Raw genomic sequence first — 22,562 nt, 5'->3', positions numbered from 1 at the left:
GTGCCTTGGGCAGCTTGCCTACCTCTCTGTCCTCAGTTTTCTCAGTTGTCAAATGGGAATAATGATGGCACCTGTGTGTAAAGCATTTAGAACAGTGCTTAGCTCGTAGCCAGTGCTTACTGAGTGTTGGCCATTATTATTGTCATCAGCAGCAGCAGCATTATTTTTATCATTACCACCTCTTACACTTTGTGTATAAAATTATGTCTGTTTCATCACTTAAATCAGTAGTAACATTCTTCAACCTGTTATTCGTCTTACTTCTTGCTCTTCTTCCCACCTCTCATGGATTGAGCTGGAACAAACTCCTTGCTGTTAGCTAGACACATCCCTGGCTTTTCCTCTTTTTGTCTCTGCCTAGCGGATTCTCTTACCAGCATGCCTTTCCCTCTGACCTCTACATAGAACCTTCTCTGAGGTAGCACTTCACCTTGACTCAGTCCTTGCCACTGCTCAACTTCACATTTTGGTTACTTACATATTAGTCTTGTCTACTCCAATAGATGGAAAACTTCTTAAAGACAGGGCCCCTGTCTGGTCCTCTTTCCTGTCTCTTTCGCACACAGATCTTGCCCAGTAAATATGGAGTGAGTGAACATCTTCTTGTACTAAAGTAGCCTTTCCAAAGGAACGTAACATTTTCCAATGATCTATTTTATTTAAATTTATATCTGTGACAAGAATATAGGTGGGTATAAAAATATGTTAATTTTAGAAACTGCAAATATTTGCTGATTGAGATTGAGATAGGAAGAGAATATAAATGTGGAATATCAGGATGTATTTTGTCAGTGGGGCAAGCTCCTCCTTCCCCTCCCCTTTATCTGGTGTCATTGTAGGTCTGGTTTGCCTGGACAGTGCTCAACATGGAATCCATCTTTGAAGAGGACTCCCAGCTCCGGAGAGTTATTGAAGGGGAATTGGTGATAAACTCTGCTTTCACCCCTGACCAAGCTCTGAAGGTACAAATAGCAGTTCTGCATTTGAGTGGTAGAAGGTGGCTTACACTTTTGCTGATGGATTCACCCGTAGCTTTTGGGCTTTTGTGTCTTTTTTTGTTGTGAATGTTTGGAAAGCTCAACAACCAAACCAGTACTCAAAACTGTGTAATTGAAGAGTACTTGCTTCTCAAGTTTCATTTAACAAGAGTCTCAACCTAATATTTGAAGGCTGGATCATTGCACATGTGACGGGGGTTGCCACCGGCTCCCACATACATCAGAATTCCCTAGAGAGCTTGTTAAAAAGCAGATTCCTAGACCTCACCTTCTGAGATTTGGAGTCTCTGAGTCTGGAGTGGGACCAGGAGTTTATTTTTTAAAACTCCCAGCTGATTCTTAGGCTTACTAATGTGTGGGAAAGACTGGAATAAGGCTTTAAAGAGCCTTCTATTTTAGTATAGATTTTGCTTTTGGGTTTCAGAGCCTGTTAAAGAATTTGCTTTTGGGTTTCAGAGCCTGTCAAAGAATTCAGCATTCTCGAATGTCCTTTTGAAATCTGAATTTTCAAAAGATTGATAAAGTTTGACGGTCACATAGTCACATCTACTGTTTTTTTTTTTTTTTTTTTTTTTTTTGGAGACAGAGTCTTCCCCTGTTGCCCAGGCTGGAATGTTGCAATGGCACAATCTCAGCTCACTGCAACCTCCACCTCCCAGGCTCAAGCAATTCTTATGGCTCAGCCTCAGCCTCCTGAGTAGCTGGGATTACAGGAGTGCACCGCCATACCCAGCTAATTTTTCTATTTTTGGTAGAGACAGGGTTTTGCCATGTTGGCCAGGCTGGTCTTGAACTCCTGACCTGAAGTGATCCACCCGCCTTGGCCTCCCAAAGTGCTGGGATTACAGGTGTGAGCCACTGCCCCTGGCTTTACTTTTGGTTTTCATTTCATTCTGTTCCCTTGCACTATAACGTTGTATTTGCCAAGGAATTTCAGAAATGAAAATGAGGTTAGACTAGATGACTCTTAAGACCCATACCCATTCTGGGGTCTGTGAAGTGTTTTGACAGAAAAAAAGCTGCCCTACATGTCTTGCTACCAAGGAGGTTAAAATGTTAACTAGTGGATTGGAGAGGTGAGTTTCATATGATTTTTTAAAAATATATTATTGAATTGAAAACAGAATGTTTGGTGTTTCATTTGGATCACTTAGAAAGAGTTAACTATTTGCATTTATGTTCATTTTGTGGTTGCTCAGAGCCCTTCCTTTTTTGTAGAAAGCCCAGACCCAGCTGAAGCTCCCTATCGTGCCATCCCTCCAGAGGTTGCTGATTTATCGCTGGGCCCACCAGGCTCTGGTCACGCCTTCTGATCACCCTCTCCTGCCACTCATTTGGCAGAAGTTCTTCCTTCTGTATCTTCACCGCCCAGGACCACAGTATGGGTATGGTGCCCAGTATTGTAGGTTTCTGTGAGTCCATTTCTGCCTTTTCACTGCTCTCTTTCTATGTGTTCTTAGACTGTGGAGTGTGAGTTGGAATCATTCTTCGGTGATCTCTGGCGAGGACTCTTTGTCTCTCTCTATGTTTGACATTTATTAGACTGGATCTTTTTTGAGTTGGTGGTGTCTTGTGGCAGCTTCTCTTTACCATCTTCCATGACCAGTGTAGTGAAGACAACACCCTGGGATTGGGCAAGGTTTCACACAGAACTTTTGGAGATGGAAAGGGACAACAACGGTCTCAAACCTTGGCTGCCTGTGTGACCGTCATGGGCTTGTGGGAGGGGACCTTGTGATGAGTGGTGCAGGTGTGAACAAAGGCCAGTCTGTGTCTGTCACCTATGGGTTGTACTTGGGAATATTTAGCATTTTCATGGGATTCATATGAAGATACTCCACCCAGCCAGAGACATCCACTATTACCAACCATTGCTCTTTAGCTCCTGCCTCAATTCCTCATTCCCTTAACTCACTCATTTGAAATATATAGATATTGACTGGGCATGGTGGCTCAAGCCTATAATTCCAGCAGTTTGGGAGACCAAGGTGGGAAGATCACTTGAGGTCGGAAGTTAAAGACAAGCCTGGTCAACATGGTGAAACCCCATCTCTACTAAAAATAGAAAAATTAGCCCAGCGCAGTGGCACGTGCCTATAATCCCAGCTACTTGGGAGGCTGAGGCAGGAGAGTCGCTTGAACTCTGGAGATGGAGGTTGCAGTGAGCCAAGATTTTGCCACCGCACTCCAGCCTGGGCGACAGAGCGAGACTCTGTCTCAAAAAAAAAGTATCTATCTATATATATGTGGGTGCGTGTGTGTGTGTGTGTATAAATAGATAGATAGATAAAAAGTTAGATAGATTCTTAGTCACTTCTATTTTTGTTTTTGCCAGATTGCAAGTTCTTCAAGAATAGAGAACGTCTTTATCTATGCTGTACCTCTAAATAGTGATGATGTCTTAAATTTGTGTAGCATTTCACACTTTGTAAAACTACTTTCATATACACCATCTTGTTGGACCATCAAAATAATCTTTGAGGTAGAAATAATAGGTATTAATTTAATGGTGTATATCCACAATCACAGTAAATTGCCTTGCTAATTGACTGCTATTTTATGCCATACAGAAAGTACATCTTGTGTTGAAAGGTTATAGATCTGTGCTTGCGTTTTTTTAAGGTTACCCATAGATGGTTGTATTGGAAGAAGGTTTTTTCAAAGTCCTGCTCATATCAGTTTGTTGAAAGAAATGAAGAGACGTTTGACCGAGGTGGCTGACTTCCACCATGCTGCAAGCAAGGCCCTCCGTGTTCCAGCAGAGGGCAGTGAAGGGCTGCCAGAGAGCCAGTCTGGCACCCCTGGTTACCTGACTTCACCAGAACTGCACAAGGAGCTGGTGAGGTGAGTATGGTTATTTAGCCTCTTACATTGTTGTCTGCAGCACAGGTACTATGCTGGAGCAGTTAACTGTGTTACAAACTGCTGGATGTTATTCTCTTAACATGGTTTGATTGAGTATGGAAGGTGGCTTTGATATAGATTTGCATCTTGAAATGTTTCTCTTTTATGTTCCTCAAGCGAACTGAATCAACAGTTTGGATGTACTTGTGTCGAGTGCCTGTAGTCTGAGTGATAAATCCTCTTCTACTTCTTTGTGTAAAAATAGAAATAAACCAAATTTTATCATAGCAGGTAAACAACGATTAAAGCCTACTAGACAGCCTGGGCAACATAGTGAGACCGTATCTCTACAAAAAAAAAAAAATTAGCCAAGCCTGGTGGCATGCACCTGTGGTCCCAGCTACTTGGGAGGCTGAGATGGGAGGATCCCTTAAGCCCAGAAGGTCGAGGCTGCAATGAACCATAATCATGCCACTGCACTCCAGCCTGGGCAACAGAGTGAGACTCTGTTTCAAAAAAACCTTGCTAGAATAGTTCTTTTTCTAAGAAGGAATGTCTCACTATGTTGTCCAGGCTGGAGTGCAGTGGCTATTCATAGGCACAATTATAGTGAGACGATCATAGTGCACCTCAGCCCCAAACTCCTGGGCCCAAGTGATCCTCCTGAACAGGTGAGACTGCAGGTGTGTGCCACCACACGTAGCCTAGAATAACTCTTCAAAAGAAACAAATGACTGAGGCAGGGCTCTTTTAGTTGGTTCATCCTCCACCGGATTCAGGGATCCACCTAGGATGAGGGGTCTAGTAATCTCCCAAAAATATGTGCCCTATAAAATCAGGGTACAATATTTGCTTCCTGTAAAAGGTTAAGAACTCTGAAGATAGGTTTGGATTCCTTTTACACTGTTCCTTCATCTTTCATTTATAAGTTTGATATAAACCAAATACTAGTCTTACAAATAAGACTTAATAAAAATGGCTCTTAAGAATTAATCCTGAATACCCAATAGCTCGATGAGGCCCCCATTTCAACTAGCACTGAGGCCTCAGGTTTACTTGCCCTCAACCTTTTAGGGCTCTCTCTCAGCCTCCAGAATGATTTCTCCCCTTATGTTGCTTGTTGAAGGAGAACTTCTTTTTAACCAGCCTTAAGCAGTGGAAGGCTTTCTCTGTGAACATTTTAGATAAGCCAAGAAAGTCTTAGATATTCCCTTCTGCCTCTGTTATGTTCCCCTTCCTGGTATGTGTTCATAAAGTGGCCATCTATTTCACTGTGTCAGAAACTGGAGGAGAGAACTACCTAGCAACCTCTTCCCTGTAAGAACCCCAAAGCCCTGTCCTTGTCTCTGTTCCTAGACTGGCTGTTGCAGAGGTAAAGGAGGTAATTTTCCACTTTATTGAGTAAAGTCAGGCCAGGCCACCTCCCAGTCCCCCACCCAGTAATTTGTGTGTTTGCCGACTATTTTTCTAGTACTGCTGGTAAAAACAAAACAAATTAAAAATGAAGGAAGTATCATATTTTTAAAAAGGTTTTTACTGGAAACTTGGAACTTTTTTTGAGGCAGGGTCTTGCTGTGTCACCCAGGCTGAAGTGCAGTGGCGCAATCTCGGCTCACTGCAACCTCTGCCTCCCAGATTCAAGTGATTCTCCTGTCTCAGCCTCCTGAGTAGCTGGGATTACAGGTGTGCACCACCATGTCTGGCTCATTTTTGTATTTTTAGTAGAGACGAGAATTTCACCATGTTAGTCAGGCTTATCTCGAACTCCTGACCTTGTGATCTGCCCGCCTCAGCCTTCAAAAGTACTGGAATTACAGGCCACTGTGCCCAGCCAGAACTTTTATTTTTTTAAGTCTGATTTTATTTTATTCCATCTTGATGAGAGGGGCATACACACATGCTATGATATTTATTTGTGATTCTTTGAGGTGGGAGATGGTTCTTGAGCCTAAAGCTGGAAAATTCCTACAATGCATAAGTTTAAAATAGCTCTTAATATTTTCTCTGAAAATGTTTTTATTTGAATGTTATTTTTGCTTTTCCAAGCAAAAATAACTGACTGAATTGCTCAGGAAAGAAAAGCTCCAAATTCAGATCCCAGGTCTGTGGTAAAAATCACCTTTTCCAGTTATTTTTTTCTGTGTACTGTATTTAAATCTACTTTAAAGAATGGTTGTCAGAGCCCCTTCTTCATACCTTTTGTTTTAGCAATTATCGCATCATATTTGAATGATCTGTGACATGCCTCCCCTGCTGAACCAGCAGTTCCCTGGGAGCCGTGGTGGTTGTTGGCCACATTTTCTGTATTATGGGCTTTCTTTACTCTTACGTAGGGGTGCCAGTGTTCCTAGAGATGTAAAGAAACTTCATTTGCATGCTCATCTTTTTATGTTTCATATAATTATGTTTTTATCTTTTAGGCTCTTCAATGTATATATATTATGGCTAGAAGATGAGAATTTTCAAAAAGGAGATACCTATATCCCTTCTCTACCAAAGCATTATGATATTCACAGGCTAGCAAAAGTGATGCAGAATCAGCAGGTGAAACTATAGCACTCTTTTTTAGCATATCCGAATGTAATTTGAACTGGTCATATTCATAATAATAAAACAATTTATTGATAAGAAAATGGATAGTCACTCAGATGGTCATTGTTTCTATGAGTTTTGTCAGTATCTAAGTGATTATATGGAGGGAATACTCCCTTTTGAATCTCCAGCCACACCGTGCCTTCTACTTGAAGGCTCGAAGCTTGTTTAGGGCTTTTTACAACGTCATAAACATAACCTTCCTCTGACTGTATATTTTTTAAAATTGGAAGTTCTTAGCAGCTAAACACCTTTAAGCAATTATCTCTACTCCCGTTCTTATATGCAGTGTAAAAATTTGTAAGAATTTGTAAGCATCCATATGTGATGTAGGAGGTTAGTTGCATGGAGGAGATCAGGAGCTCACCTTTGTTTGGCTTTGGAGGTGCTTACTTGTCCTTGTCACAGTTCTGGTTGCTCTTCTGGAACCACTTGATTTCAGTCTTCATATGTCCTAAGCTGTTCTCTCCCAGGCACTCAAAGATGTCTGTGACCCTTTTTCAGGCCAAAACTTGTCATCTCAGTTTTCTCTAAGCTTCTCTAGCCTTCTTGGGGACAGGGAAAAAGGGTTGGAGAAGACAATTCTCTTCTGTTCTAGTTCTTTTTTTTCTAGGGTTGCAGTCTTTTGAGCATTGACCCAGCACCAGGATGGGATTTAGGAACCTCTAAGAGTTGAAACACTTTCATTTGGATCCTTAAACCCTCCTACTTTCATATCATGTGTATATTTTATCTCCAGTAGGTGTCTTTTTCTTGTTTTCTTTCCTTCATTCCTTGCCTTTCTTCTTGCTTTCCTTTTCTTCTGTATTTATTGAGTGTCTTCTAAGTGCTAGGTACCAAAGATACAAAAAGAAATCTGATACATTCCCTGCCTCCAAAGAGCTTATTGGCAAACAGGAGACTAAACAAACAGTTATCACATTTTGTGATCAAGATTATGGGCCAGGTGCGTGGCTTACACCTGTAATCCCAACACTTTGGGAGGCCGAGGCGGGTGGATCACCTGAGGTCAGGAGTTCAAGGCCAGCCTGGCCAACATGGCAAAACCCTGTCTGTACTAAAAAATACAGAAAATTAGCTGGGCGTGGTGGTGGGCACCTGTAATCCCATCAACTCAGGAGACTGAGGCAGGATAATCACTTGAACCTGGGAGGTAGAGGTTGCAGTGAGCTGAGATCGTGCCACTGCACTCCAGCCTGGGCAACAGAGAGAGACGCCATCTTAAAAAAAAAAATTAGGAGAGTGGAATGCACATGGTACTATGGGAACATAGAGGAATAACCCCTCATTTGGATTGGGCCTGGAGTGGGTGACCTTTGAGCTGAGCCCTGAAGGACAAATGGGAGTTGGGCAGATGGAAAGGAAAGGCATGGTGTTAGGGAGTGGCAGAGAGGATGTTAACGGGCAGAAAGACCAGTGTGTGCAGAGACATAGCAGGTGAGAGAGAGTAGGACATAGCAGGTGAGAGAGAGTAGGGCATGTTCAGAAAGGTGCAGGGTAGCGCAAAGCACCTGAGGCGGGGCAGATGAAACCAGAGAGGTGAGTAGGAGTGAAATCCCTAAGGACCATGTATACTTTTCGAAAGAATTTGGCTTGTATTTTGAAGTCTTTGTTTGGAAAGCTATTGAAATAGCAGCAGTTATTAACGAATGGATGAATTAAGAATATATCGAGGAAGAATCAGATACCCAAAGACTTCCAAATTTCTAACTTTGGCCCCCAGAGATAAACCCTGGAAGAGCGGGTACCTGAGGGGCTTCAACAAGAGCTCTCTATCAAGGAGTTGGTCAGAAGGGGAGATACAGATCTAGAATTCAGGAATGAGGCAAAGTTGGATATGTGGATTTAGTGGTAAGAGAATACGTAGATTAAGAAGGGGACTGAAGATGGAACCCTGAGAAATAACAGCATTTAAGGCACAGAGAAATAAGACTGAGAATATAGAGCCAGAGAAACAGGAAAAATACACATGAGACCATGGTGTCCTGACATCCTTTGAGTGCAGTTCCATCCTCATCTTTTTATACTTGACATCCCTCATCCATATCCAAAGCTTTGTACATGGTAGGTACTTGGTCAGTGTTTTTAAAAATTAGCCATTGCTTTCTTGGTTCTCTGAGATTTATCCTGGTTCCTCAGCATCAACAGAACTAATTGATTTCTTTCTCCCTCTTTTTCTTTTTAATTCAGCCTTTGCTTGGCGCTTGATGTATAATTGCTTGATCTGTAATTCAAGCTCAGGGTTCTTTTGTATTTTTTTGGTTTCTAAGACATCTCTGTTTACCTATCGTTAATTCCTAGTATTTGCTCTGATCATTAGCCTCTGTTAACAGTTCCTTAGCATAGAGACAGAGAAAGTGACAGAGTGGCCCTATTTAAAGGAGCGTGTATACAATAGGAGGATCTGACCCAGCACATTGAACAGTCAGCTGCATGTAGAATTCAGGACTGTGATTGGGATTACCTTGGAGCTCCTCCTCTGAGTCTGGAATGCCTTGCGCTGTGGGGTTGGTTTGGAAATAATGATTTGGGACTTCACAGCAGTGTGCTTATGGAGAAGCCAGGGACATTTTTTGGTTTAGAGGGATCCTTGTGCCTTTAGAGCACTTAATATCCAAAAAAAAAAATCATGGTCCACAAACCCATAGTCCCTATTTGCTCACTTGCTGTTACTATTTGAAGTTCATTGATAATTTGACTTTTTGTTGTTGTTAAAGGCAGTCCTCCATTCTAATGCGTAGTGATCACTAAAGTGAAATATATATAATTCGAAATAGGTAAGACAGCCCACGGGAGTGTAGGGGGAGGATACTAGAGCTGCTATATTTATTGTTTTCTCATTTTATTTGTTTACTTATGTGACACCTGTTATTATGAAAAAATTCCATCGTATAGGAAAATAGGGAGACCAGTATAATGGGCATACCCTTCTCCCCCTCCCCGCATATACCATGTGTCTAGTTTCATCTATAGCGCATCCACTTCCTCTTCCATTTTATCTTGGCGGTAATCCCAGAGAGCAGTTGATACATGAAGATTTTAAAAGATAGGGATAAAAAATGACATAACCTAATAGCATACCTAAACATATTAGAAATAACTTTTTATATCAAATATTTAGTCAATGTTCAAGTTTCCACCTTTCTCATAAATGTCATAAAAGTTTTATTTTTATTTTCATAGTTTGAATCAGGATTCACGTGTTGTGATTGGTTGATATGTCTTAAAAATCTGTTTAATATACAAGTCCTTCCCTTATCCCTTTACTTTTTCTTGCAATTTATTTGTTGAAGAAACTGAGTCGTTTGTCCATAGAGGCTCCCCACCATATGGATTTTGCTAACTGTATCTTCATGGTGTAGTTTAACATGTTTTTCTGTCCCCTGTGCTCACTGTAAATTGATAGTTGGATTTAGTGTCTTGATCTAATTCAGATTTGATTATTTTTTAACATTTTATTTTTTATCTCTTTAACATTTGCTATTTTTTACCTATGTCTTATAGTATATGTAATATATTAGCTTTATAATGTATGTGTATAATTTTTAAATATACATATAGGGCTGTTAAAACTTTTTCTAATCATGATACACGAAAAAGTTTTATAGCTACTGCAGAGATTGTTAGAGTGGTCATTTTAATGGCAATTTATCCTAATGCTGGAGGACTTGGAGTAGACCACTTCATGTTGAAACTTACTGGTTCACTTTATAATTAAATATATAGTTTTATATGTGAATCTATGATTTGTCTGTCAGAGTTAAAATACTGTCGTTCTGTTTCAGGATCTGTGGATGGAGTATTTGAACATGGAGCGCATCTACCATGAGTTTCAGGAGACTGTTGGTCTGTGGACACAGGCTAAGCTTGAGTCCCATTCCACACCCTGTAGTTCGTCCGTGCAGCTGGACTTCACTGATCCTTTGCTGGGTGGGTCCTGGGAGCACCCACCGCTTCGAATGAGTGAATGAATAATTGAATCAGAGCCATTGAAGGTTGAGGCTGACATACTTTATTCCTCCAGTGTTCATTTTTCCTCCGATGCTTCAAAAAGAGATTTCAGTTTACTTACACAATGGTGTAAAGTGCAACTGTAAATGTAATTACTTTGCAGTTTTAAAAATCGGAAGTCTGTCTTTTTCTTTTATAAACTCTTTCCTCTGTACCTGGAACTCTTACCTTACAAATGAATCAGATGCCTGAAGTTTCTAAGTTACTTGTTTCTCCCAGCACATTTTTCTAGAGAAAGAGTGGTATAAATTACCAGTTAGTTTTCTATCAGGCCACAAAAACCCATTTAAAGTTGCTGATATTTGGGGTAACCTATTTTAATTACTGACTATATTTCAAAAATATAGGACATATAATTATATCAATTGTCGACCAAAATATTACAATATATAGTGTAATAAGACACTGAGGTGATCCAGAGAAATGGAAAATACCTTCTTATTCCAGCTTGCCACTAACCAAAATGCGTTAGTTGTATGAAGAGAGAGAAATAAGAACTTCTCTGGACTTCACGCCATTCATCTGTAAAATGGTGCTGGCTGGTCTCTTCAAAGGCTCTAAAATTTTCCTTCCAACATTTCCTCTCCCTGCATTTTTTTCTTGAAGCAATAATATGTTTTTCTGATTATAAAAGTTATATGTATTAATTTGAAAAATTAAATGATATAGAAAGGTATATATAGAGGAAGGGGTGAAAATTGCCCTCAAGCCAGCAACATAGATTCTCATTTTTCTATTCCTGAAAGTTTGTTAAAGAAGAGGAAGAAATATGTGAATAGATCTGGAAACTATTAAATGATTTCTGTTCATGCCCTTCCATTTGTAGTGTTGCTGTGTTGCCTGAACACTGCCCTAAAAGACGAATTGTTTTCGCTGGAGTTAGTAATTTATGAAGCCCTTAGTTTGTTCCAAGCAGTGTCTCAGTGCTTTATATGCATAACTCAGTCCTCACAAAAACCCTATGTTGTGAGGTTATCCCTATTGAGCAGATAAGAAACCCAATTTGTAAGCTGGTTAGGTGACCTGCCCGCATGGGCCACTAACCACCAATAGCTGGTTATTGGGCAGAGCCGTCTGATTCCAGAGACCTGCTGTGCACCACTCAGTATTCTACCTCTTGTGTCTGGTGATCACTATACCTTGTACTTCTAAACAAAATTAGGGCCTAGACTTCTAAATAGTGAGTTTCAGGTTTTTCTCAGATGTAAGAGGTTAGTTGATGATTATATCAAATGATTGAATTTGTGGTGTGATTGGTTGTAGGAAAAATTTCACTAGCACCCTTTTTCTTAAACTAAATTTGTTTTATTGGCTTCAATATTTTTGTCAGTCATGGTCCAGAGTGGTGATTCCTATTAAATATGAATTTAGATTTTTTTGTTTGTTTGATTTTAAAATATCCCTGGTTTTTCTTTTACGGTAACTTATATTGGGTTTGAAAGAGCCCCCAGTTTTCCTTTAGCATCGTGGCCTCTTATGTTGCTTGAAAGGAACTTTAACATACATAGTCACAAGTCTTATCCAGTGATGAATACCAAACTTGGTTACATCTGTGCAAACAGTGATTAGTTCTAGTGGAAAAACACCAGCTATAAGGGATAGTGCTGTACTTGACCTATTTGAAATGTTGAATTCCATCTGTTTGGGGTACAAACAATACAAGTCTCCTTATGCCAAGTAAAGTCATGGCTATTAATTTTTCTTTAATTTTTCTCAACAAGAATAGAAAATGGAATGTTACATCTGGAATGTAATCGGAAATTCATAGTAGTCCCTTAAGTACTTGTTGACTTGACTTATTGACTTGAAATTCCCTTGACCACTGCCCTCCTCTGTTTCTTGCTATTGAAAAGAATTGGGTAGGTAGCAGCATTTTTCTTCATGTTGTTCAGTCCCCACCTGCTGTGTGGTGTGTGTATAGTGTGGTGAAGGGAGAGGAAGGGAAGATAGGAGTCTATTGGATATCTACTGTGTATTCAGCTCTGTACTAAGTCTAGAAGTATCAAACATTTGAATTTGATTAAACAGTATGAGATCATGTGTAATCTAGGGCAAAGTTGCATGGTAGAGGTTCACCTTTGTGTGTGTGTGTGTGTGTGTGTGTGTGTGGCAGTGGATTGCTTATTTGGACTCCGTAAATCATTTATTGAGTGAATGAATAAGTAAATGACTGATGGACTATATGACTGCATAAATAGAAGTGCTGAAGGAACTTATGCATATGTCTTCATTCATTTTATCTCTTACTGCATCCAGTCCTCCTGTTCAAACCTTGACCTGATTTCAGATTTTTAACTCAGCTATATTCCATAATGCTTATTCCTTTTTCTTCAGTTCCTCTGAACTCTGGATGATGGCATTAAAACCTTAACTAGGTTACCTGCCTCCAGACCTACTCCATTCACTTAAACCATTATTCAGATGATAGCTACCATCTGATTCAAGCTTGCATAGAGCTGTTCACGAGATCCACATGGTATTAGTGTAAGGCACTAGATAGTAGCTTTACACTAATATCAAGTCCAAACTTCTTAGCATGTCATGCAAGGCCTGTCTGGGGTAATAATTTAAGATCATGAGCTTTAACTCTTAACTATCATAAGACTGTAAACTTTTTGAGGATAGGAATGCTACTGAATTGTACCACATGCTTCTGATCTCCTGCTAGTTCACCTGATTGCTCAGTATATATGACTTAATTTTCTTTCAGCTAAAGAAAGAGTTTTAAGTAACTTGCGGAAGCATGAGGCTCCCCAGCCTCCCCTTGTTCTGCACCCAGTGAAGCCTCCTGTGCCAGTTATTTCCTCCACTGTGCTATTGAGTCAGAAGGACGCCACCCAGCTGGTGTGCACAGACCTGAATCTGTTGCAACAGCAGGCCAGGTAAGACCGTGCAGCCTCAAGGATCATGTTCCCATGCTGGTGGCTTTGACAGTCTGGATGATTTGCTACCTGGAGTGGCTTCCTCGTCAGCATTTTTACCATGAGGATAGTTTGCCTAGCCTGGCCCAGATGGTTCACTTGGTTAACCAAGTTGTGACAAGTCTTATAATTTCACATCAAAATTATATGGTACTCTCACCAACTATCAATTTCTCGTTTCCTGTGGCCGCATTTCTGAGCATCAGCAGTGCCAGCTAAGATTTTCTTATGCTTCTCATGAAGAGATCTTCTGATATTGGAAAGATGGTGTTGGAAAGGTGCGAAGTGAGAGTTCCTTTCTTTTCTCATTGCTGTACTCTTTATCTCTCCATATTCTTTAAGAAATTGACATAAACATTGATTGAAGTGTGGAAAAGTTATTAAGTATTTTGAGTTCACATGGTGGATACAAAATGATCAACAATTTAAGGTTTTGATCTAACTTGAGATCTTGTGAGAAGGAGCATATGTGGAGTAAGTCTGTTTCATTAACAGTAAGTGAGCCTCACTTTTACAAATCCTATGTGAATCAGTTTTTTATTGGTATTTTTTTCCTTGGCTGTTTTTGGTCCAGGCATTTGTTGAGTGTGTGTTGAGTGCACATATAAGCACCTGCCCATTAATGTAATGATACATACATTAGACCAGTTTTGACACCCCATGTATGCCATTAGCTTTCTTGGTCTTTGACATTTCATTTTGAGTTGCTAATATCTAAGAAGTCATAGGTACTTACAATTAAGGCACCCCTTGGGGATGATTAAGTTAGGATAGAATTCTCATTTGTTCTTGTAGGGTCTGTTGGTCTAACATGGATTCTAAATGAAGCTTTGTTTGTGGCTATAAAGTTGTCTCACTTTTCTATAGGCTTTTGTTTCATTTCTTAGCTTTCTCTTTAGCCTCTCTGCCAGGGGAATGATTTGGGTAAGTCTTGGCTCACAACCTTTGGTCCTCTGTTACTATGGTATATGTGTATTTTGCTGCGCTATAATGCTGGCTGTGGGTAACTGGAAGCCTTTATCACTTGTCATATAACCTTTCCTAAGACTTTCTTTTACCTCCTGATGATGTTTTTCAGAAACGCAGCTCTTCGGGAATCTCAGCAGGTTGCTCTGGATGGTGAGCTGTTGGACACAATGCCAAAGCAGTATGTGAATCGTGAAGAACAGACCACACTGCATTTGGAGTGCAGAGGCAGCAGTGGTAAGAAATGCCAAGGAGCTGCAGTTGTCACAGTTCAAGTAAGTGTTTAAATTTCTTCAGAATTTAGAGAATTTTAATTGAGTCTGTAATGTTGGCATATCACTGAGGAAGATTGAAAGACGTATATGGCACACTGTCTGTGTCCCAAACATTTACTAGTTTTGGGGGGTATGAAAACACTCATAGAGTTAATCACATATTTTTGTAGACATCAGATGAGTCCTATAAGACAGATATTCAAATAGGAATTCAAAAAAAATCAGAATCATTGAGAAGATTCTTAGAGAGAGGGGCTTCAACTGATTCCTTTTATTGTTTTTTTTTTGAAATGCTGGAGTGCAGTGGCACGATCTTGGCTCACTGCAACCTCTGCTCCCTGGGTTCAAGTGATTCTCCTGCCCCAGCCTCCCGAGTAGCTGAGATTACAGGTGCACGCCACGAGGCCGGGCTAGTTTTTGTATTTTTAGTAGAGATGGGGTTTCACCACATTGGTTGGGCTGGTCTCGAACTCCTGACCTGGTGATCCGCCTGCCTCGGCCTCCCAAAGTGCTGGGATTACAGGCATGAGCCACCGTGCCTGGCCTCAACTGATTCTTAAAAGACTTTGGTGATGATGCAGTTAGAAGGAATGTGGAAGCAGGGTGGCCATGATGTCATTTAGGGGTCAGTGGCTAGGTCAGCCTGTTCCAAGTGTTTTGGGGTGGTGGTGGGAATTCACGTTGTAAAGGTTGGTGTGCACCATCATTGGGAGCTCTGGCTGTCTGCTGCACATGGCAGGGAACCCCTGAAGATGAATGTGGGAAGCAAATTAGTCGGGTGGAGCTTGCTGACAGGCAAGAGGAGAGACATGCAACAACGTGACTGAAGCTTGAACTGCCTCTCAGAGTTACCTTCTTGCACTGGAATATAGGCAGAATTTGGATCTGGGATATCGTATGGACTTCATGATGGAAGCTTAGCTGAAGTTAGCATGTCATAGCATTTACTTTATGCCAGGCCCTGTCTAAACACTTTAAATAAGTTATTTTATCCTTAAAACAACTCTGTGAGGTGGCCATTATCATATTATCTTCTTTTCTCAGGTAAGGAAGTAGAGTCACAGACAAGTTAATTAAGTTGTGCACCTAAAGTGCCATAGCCCGTAAGTGGCAGAGCCAGAAAGGCCCAGACAGTCCGGCTCCAGAGCCAGTGCTCTTTTTAAAGTAGAGATGGGGTTTTTTAGTAGAGATGGGATTTTGCCATATTGCCCAGGCTGGGCTGGTCTCAAACTACTGGGCTCAAGCCATCTGCCTGTCTCGGACTCCCAAAGTCCTGGCATTGCAGGCCTGAGCCACCGCACCTGGCCAGCCTGTGTTCATTAATCACCGCTCTGTATTCCTCCTTCGAATGAAGTCAGTATTCCCTAAGCTGAAAGATAAATGCTTGGAGATGAGCACTGCCTATGGTCTAAATCTAAGTCTACACACGAATGATTCTTTTTTGTTAGCTTTTGGAAATTGGAGAAAATTTATTTTATTCTCTCGTTTGTCTTTCAGAAATTTCCCTTCATTTTTTGCTAATTTTCATTGTAACTATTCCAATGTCTCCATCAATTTCCTTGGGAGACTCTTTTCTACAAAATGTCTTCTCTGAAATAATCTTTTGTATGTATTGTATTTTTCATTACTTTCAAAATGTATCTCTGATTTTTCAACATAGTTGTATGTGTCTAAAGTTCAGAAATTTGACCTAAAAGTTAGGATGTGTCCAACTTATTTTCCTGTATATTATTGTAAATATGTGCGACTCCTAAACATTGAGTTATCTTTGGCCAGGTGCTTTATACAGTTAGTTTTCTTTTGGTGTATTTTTTTCCCAGTTACTAATGCTGTTGTAGTAAGACCAAGGTAGAAATATTTAAGAAAAAATCACTTGCTGAAGTAGTAAAACTGGGAGAAAAGTTTGCCAATTTACGGTGGAGTTTGAGTTAGTGAGGAAAAAACTGAAAATGTATCCAGTTTTAATAAAAAAAGGGATGTCTTCACCAATTTGTGTTTTTCTGTATTTTAAAACTACATATCTTTACCAGACTGTTAATTTTATATAGAGAAGAGAATTCTAAAATGCATTTTTATAAGTGACAAGTGAGATAACTATAAAGAAATGTTTTTCCAATTCTGGCTGATGGCTTGCTCTGTGAAGAATTGTAAATATTTACTGCCTCAGCTAAAGAACAGGTCTCTTGCCCTAACCTCCTGTTAGCTCTCTGGGTCTTGCAGTGGAAAATACCACCAGGCAAGCCAGGGAGCTGAAACTCTAAGCCTACCAGTGAATTGTCTTTTCCTTTACAGAAAAAGGGATCATAGTATTATATTATTTGTCTGAACCCTTGAATTGAGATTTTAAACATAATCTTTTGCTTTGTTAATTCTGAAATAAAAAGATACACCTTTTCTAAAATGTCTTCTAGGTGATTTTGATTGGAGGGAGGTCAGAGAAAAGATGATTTATGATAAGGACTGATGTGAACATGGCTTAGATGTTTTTACAAACATACCAAAGTTCTTGTGCTTTCTTTCCTTAAAAAAAAAATTTGGGCTAAGCGTGGTGGCTCACACCTGTAATCCTAGCACTTTGGGAGGTCAAGGTGGGGAAATTGCTTGAGCTCAGGAGTTCAGCAGCCTGGGCAACATGGAAAAACTCTGTCTCTACAAAAAATATTATACAAAAATTAGCCGGGCATGGTGGTGCACACCTGTGGTCCAAGCTACTTGGGTGGCTGAGGCAGGAGGATCACTTAACCACAGGACGTCAAGGCTGCAGTGAGCTGTGATTGTGCCACTACACTCCAACCTGGGCAACAGAGTGAGACCTTATCTCAAGAAAAGAAAGAAAAATTGGTAATTGCTAATATAGCTTGAAGAAAGAAGGGGGAAAAGTAATGAAGGACAGAGGGAAAAAAGGAGATTTTGCAGAAGCTTAAAGAATTTGAAAAAATAGCTGTATTTTGTGGGCCTAATCTCATTGGAAATATTTAAGTTTTCTTAAAGCAGGTTTTAATTTTCTGCTGGCCTCACTTGTTTGGTTAGTGCCCTGACTTTTAGCCTCACTTGGGAAGTTCTCCAAGCTTGAAATCCCCCACTGATGGCTCCTAGAAGTTCAGTATCAATAATAGTATCGACTGCAGTCAATGTTTTGCCTGACATGCAGATGTGCCAGGGCAATTAAAAACGTGAAGACAGTGAACAACTTTTATAGGCTGAGACTTAAATAAGCTTGAAAGTTATATAATACTGTCGTTGCTAGTTGAGGCTATCCCAGGCAGTATTTGCTGGTTGATACTTAGAGGACTTGAAGATAAAAATCTGTTTTGTTACGCATTAATGGCAAAGGGCAAGACAGAGGAAAGCTGAAACTACCTGCTATGAAGTTGGAGCATTATCTATGCAAGTTGATTGTTTTGCTCTGATTTTTGGCCAAAGATTATACTTAAATATGAAGCCATCCATTACCCAAATGGATAATTTTGGTTATAGATGACTTTAGTTTTGGAAAAAGAGGTGTTAATGGAGCATAGAGAGGGTGAGTTCTCAGTGTTTATGACTCATCATGAAACTGTCATTGGGAGAGATTATGTCCTGCAAAAAGTAGATTGTGTTATTTTTATACATAAAACTGTAGCCCTCTATATAGATGTGTCCAGTGACCACCTCATGGCTATGTCCAGTAGTTTTGATTCCTTTTAACATCTTCCTATTGTGATACTGAACTTTATGTAGTCTCATCTCTTCCCTCTGAATCTCTAACCACTTCTCAGTTTCCAGGGTTTCTTCTTCCTCAACTCAAACTCTTAGATTGCTAGTTATCCTGATTCTCTTCTTCATATGACATCATCTTTTGCCTACTGTCTGTGCTGGAGTTGTTAATCTGGGGTCTGTGAATGGTCTTTAGAGAATTGGTGAAGTTCGTGAAAGTGTATGTAAATTTTTTTTCTGGAGAGTTTTTAACTCCAGTAGATCTCAGAATAGTTCGAAAAAGAACAAAAGAACCATTTACTCATATGTTGATAATCCTGTTCTGTTTCTCTAGTCCAGAATTCTCTCTTGAGTTCCAAATCTAGATTTCCGCCTGCCTCATTCTAACCAAATGTCCCACAAATACCTCAAACTCCATATTTCTCAAATTAATCTTATCTTTACCTTCCAAATCTCTTCCTATAATTTCACATAGCTGATCTCCCCAGATAGAAACTTAGGCATCAATATCATCTCTTCCAGTTACTCTACCCTACTTCATTCCCGTATTTTCTGTAGTTGCTTCCATATTGGTTCCGCCTCTGAAATAGCTTTCTGAAGCCTCTGACATTCCCTTCTCTGTGTTTCTGTTGCCATTTCTCCATGGTAGGCATACCTTGCTTCTCCCTTGACCTATTGCATTAATTAGATTTCCTCTCCATATCTCTCTCCCTGCCTAGTCTGTTTTCCATTCTCTCATTACTCATCTTTTGAAACAGATCTGATCACATTTCCAGGCTAAAAACCCGTACTTACTTGGCAGTATCAAAAGGAATATGGCCCTTAGCGCCCTTAATAATCTGTTGTTGGTCTTCTTCTAGCAGCATCATTTATCCTGTCCCCCACTTTGCAGACATTTTACTTTTCAGTCATTTAGACTTTCTCCATTTTCTAAACACAACATACACATGAATACCTTTGTTCTTCGCATATGCTGCTTTTGTTCTTCTCCCACCTGTTTCTGACCTCTTTCTGGCTCAGCCTTCAGTACTTAGTTCAGGCCAAACCTCTTCTTGAGGTCTTTGCGGACTCTTCCAGTCAAATTGAGATGTTCTTTCCTTCATTGCAGCTTTTGGCTAAATGCTGTTGCAGTCACTTGCTGTTTTGTCCTGCCAGACTGAACTCTTTGGGAATAGGGTTTCCATCTTTATTTGTTTTTTTTTTTTTTTTTGAGACGGAGTCTCGCTCTGTCGCCCAGGCTGGAGTGCAGTGGCCAGATCTCAGCTCACTGCAAGCTCCGCCTCCCGGGTTTATGCCATTCTCCTGCCTCAGCCTCCGGTGTAGCTGGGACTACAGGCGCCCGCCACCTCGCCCGGCTAGTTTTTTGTATTTTTTAGTAGAGACGGGGTTTCACCGGGTTAGCCAGGATGGTCTCGATCTCCTGACCTTGTGATCCGCCCGTCTTGGCCTCCCAAAGTGCTGGGATTACAGGCTTGAGCCACTGCGCCCGGCTGTTTTTAATATTATTATTATTATTATTATTTTGAGATGGAGTTTTGCTCTTGTCACCCAGGCTGGAGTGCAATGGCATTCACTGCAACCTCTGCCTCCTGAGTTCTAGCAAGTCTCCTGCCTCAGCCTCCCGAGTAGCTGGGATTACAGGCAGGTGCCACCGTGCCCAGCTAATTTTTTTATTTTTAGTGGCGATGAGGTTTCACCATGTTGGCCAGGCTGGTCTTGAACAGCTGACCTCAGGTGATCCACCCATCTCGGCCTCCCAAATTGCAAGGATTACAGGCGTAAGCCACCGTGCCAAGCCTATTTTAATTTTTTTAGTACACCTCTGCTGAAAGGAAGCATCCTTATTTGTAACAAACCACTCATTAGGTTGTGTTACAACCTAATTGTTTTTGTTTTGTGTTATGTGTTATGATTAGTTCTATGTTTTGTGTTATGATTTAGTTCTATGCTGTTACTAGATTTTGAGTTACATAAGGTCAGGGACTTTGTCTTATTCATGTTTATATCATCAGTGCCTCATACAGTCAGTGCTGCAAAATGGATGTGTTTGAAGGAATGAACAGCTCTAGATTTATGCCCTTCATAAGTAAGTTCCCTGATTTTAACTGTGTTGGAATTTTGTGGATATTATTTGGCCATGACAGACATCATGGAAATTGGAACTTTTTCTTATTAAAAATTAGCAGTTCATTCTTTGATTGTGCTTACCTTTGCTTTTAAACAGCTTAATACTTTCCGTACTTAAATACTCAACTTAAATACTATACACTGCTTACTGTACATTTTTACTCTAATATAAATGTCTCCCAAATATTCAGTCTTGGGAAGCAGTGAGGATGGTTGCACTGTCTTTCCCAGCCATGTTCACAGTACTTTTGGTCACTTGCTTGGGCACTCCCATGTCCCAGGTATTATGCTAGGTGTTTTGCTTTTATTATCCAACTTAATCTTTTTTTTTTTTAGATAGAGTCTCACTCTGTCGCCCAGGCTGGAGTGCAGTGGTGCCGTCTTGGCTCACTGCAACCTCTACCTGCCAGGTTCAAGTGATTCTCTCCGAGTAGCTGGGACTACAGGGGCACACCACCATGCCCAGCTAATTTTTGTATTTTTAGTAGAGATGGACTTTTACCATGTTGACCAGGCTGGTCTTGACCTCCTGACCTCAAGTGATCCGCCCACCTTGGCCTCCCAAAGTGCTGGGATTACAGACATGAGGCACTCTACCTAGCTTATCCAACTTAATCTTCATAGAATGAAGATGAGTTCAGCGAAACAGGTTCAGAGACACTGTGAGACTTGCCAAAGTCACATAGCTAGTGAGTAGCTCCATCAGGATTCAAGCCTGCATGTGTCTAAATTCAAGACCCCTACTTTTCCCATTCAGTATTGCTGGGTCATTTTGCTTCAGCTGTTTGAGCTGCAGCTTCTGAATACTTGCAGTGTGATTCTGAGTAAGCTGATCATGACAGTTAAATCTCACGTAAATGAACATAGGTACCATTTCATTTTCTCTCTGAGTCTATATAATAGTATTGCCTTCTTTTTTCAGTGATTAGAGAATTTGTGATCTTAACATTCTAGATTAGATCAGTTTTTAAAAATTAGCTTTATGGGAAATGACTTCAGATTTTAAATATAATTTTTAATGACTCCTTTATTAAGAGTTCAAATTATATCATGAAAATATTTTATTCCTTAATAGAATTTTTCTGGGAAAGAATGTCCTGGAAATTTCCAGCTATCTGCAAGCGTTTGAGCTATGTATAGCTTGTTTTGGGTATACAGAGGCAAATATATTTTATGGGAAGTGAAACGTGCTTCTTTCTGTGTTCTCTCTTCCCAGTAGAAGCCTCTAACAATTCAGTGATGTTCCTTGGGGAAATGGGGTGATTTATAACTGGGTTCCTTTTGATGTACTTTTGTATTGTGGGTATGCTTGCTGGCCCCAGGATTGATTTATTATCATGTGAAAAATTCGGTCATTCCTAGAAATGAATGATGGAAAAGACCCACTGAGGGCCCCACATTATTGTAAAAACTGACTGAAGGACATGCTTTGTCCAACTTTTAAATTTAGACAAGGAAACTTTTAAATTTCTGTGTCCACTTAAAATGACTCAAGTGGAGGGGCTTCCACCATGCTACTTTGTTCTATTGTCTACGACTTCTTGTAATTATGAACTGATAGTCATTCCATTGCTCTCACCTTCACTGCAGTAAAAAAAGAAAACTTTCAACAGTAATGGGAACAATAAACAAAAATAAGTAGACTAGAAAATAATAATTTGGGGATTTTTTTTTTTTTTTTTTTTTTTTTGTGAGAGAGTCTAAACTTTCCTAAACCAGCTGGTTTTATTTTAGTAGTTTCTACAACATGGAATGGCAATTGTAAAGTTTGGGTAACAAAGTAGGTTTAGTCCTGTCTCTGCATTTTTCCAACCAAGTGGACTTTGGATCCTTTTCCTTTCCACCTCCCTTCATTCTGTGTCTTCCCTTCTCATCTCAGATTCTCTCTTTTCCTGTTTGGCTGCTTTCTGTCCAGGCCAGCCAGGGGATTCTGTGACACGCGTAGTCCCAGTCTAACTGTATTGGTGACGTATTGAACAAAAAGGCTGACTGCAGATAGTCCTACTTACATTTTAGGATATTAAACATGGGTCTGTTATTTGAAATATTTCAAATTTAATTCAGATACCTGTATTGATTTATTATCTAGCTAAATGCAAGTAATTTCTTTTTTAATCTTTCATTTCTCCAAT

General features: G+C 40.1%; 1 protein-coding gene and 1 long non-coding RNA gene across 4 annotated transcripts in view; one reads left to right on the top strand and one right to left on the bottom strand.

Annotated features, from left to right (window-relative positions):
• Positions 1 to 22,562, top strand: part of EPG5 (ectopic P-granules autophagy protein 5 homolog) — a 124,893-nt gene that overhangs the window by 56,487 nt on the left and 45,844 nt on the right. For 2 of the 3 annotated variants that reach the window (XM_031658803.1, XM_031658804.1), the window contains exons 21-27: positions 840 to 962; positions 2,217 to 2,410; positions 3,621 to 3,842; positions 6,263 to 6,386; positions 10,220 to 10,364; positions 13,156 to 13,327; positions 14,445 to 14,607. In XM_031658803.1, the coding sequence (XP_031514663.1) occupies positions 840 to 962; positions 2,217 to 2,410; positions 3,621 to 3,842; positions 6,263 to 6,386; positions 10,220 to 10,364; positions 13,156 to 13,327; positions 14,445 to 14,607 (1,143 nt within the window). The remainder of the gene's footprint in view (positions 1 to 839; positions 963 to 2,216; positions 2,411 to 3,620; positions 3,843 to 6,262; positions 6,387 to 10,219; positions 10,365 to 13,155; positions 13,328 to 14,444; positions 14,608 to 22,562) is intronic. The other variant, XM_031658805.1, reaches the window with a different exon arrangement.
• Positions 1 to 22,562, bottom strand: part of LOC116271475 — a 74,064-nt gene that overhangs the window by 38,957 nt on the left and 12,545 nt on the right. Inside the window, exon 2 of the long non-coding RNA XR_004180064.1 lies at positions 10,614 to 10,673. This is a non-coding gene — a long non-coding RNA (uncharacterized LOC116271475). The remainder of the gene's footprint in view (positions 1 to 10,613; positions 10,674 to 22,562) is intronic.

Source organism: Papio anubis, chromosome 19, assembly GCF_008728515.1.
Source record: "Papio anubis isolate 15944 chromosome 19, Panubis1.0, whole genome shotgun sequence".
NCBI lineage: Eukaryota > Metazoa > Chordata > Mammalia > Primates > Cercopithecidae > Papio > Papio anubis.
Note: the sequence above shows the minus strand (reverse complement) of the source record. Positions and strands in the feature narration are given on the sequence as shown.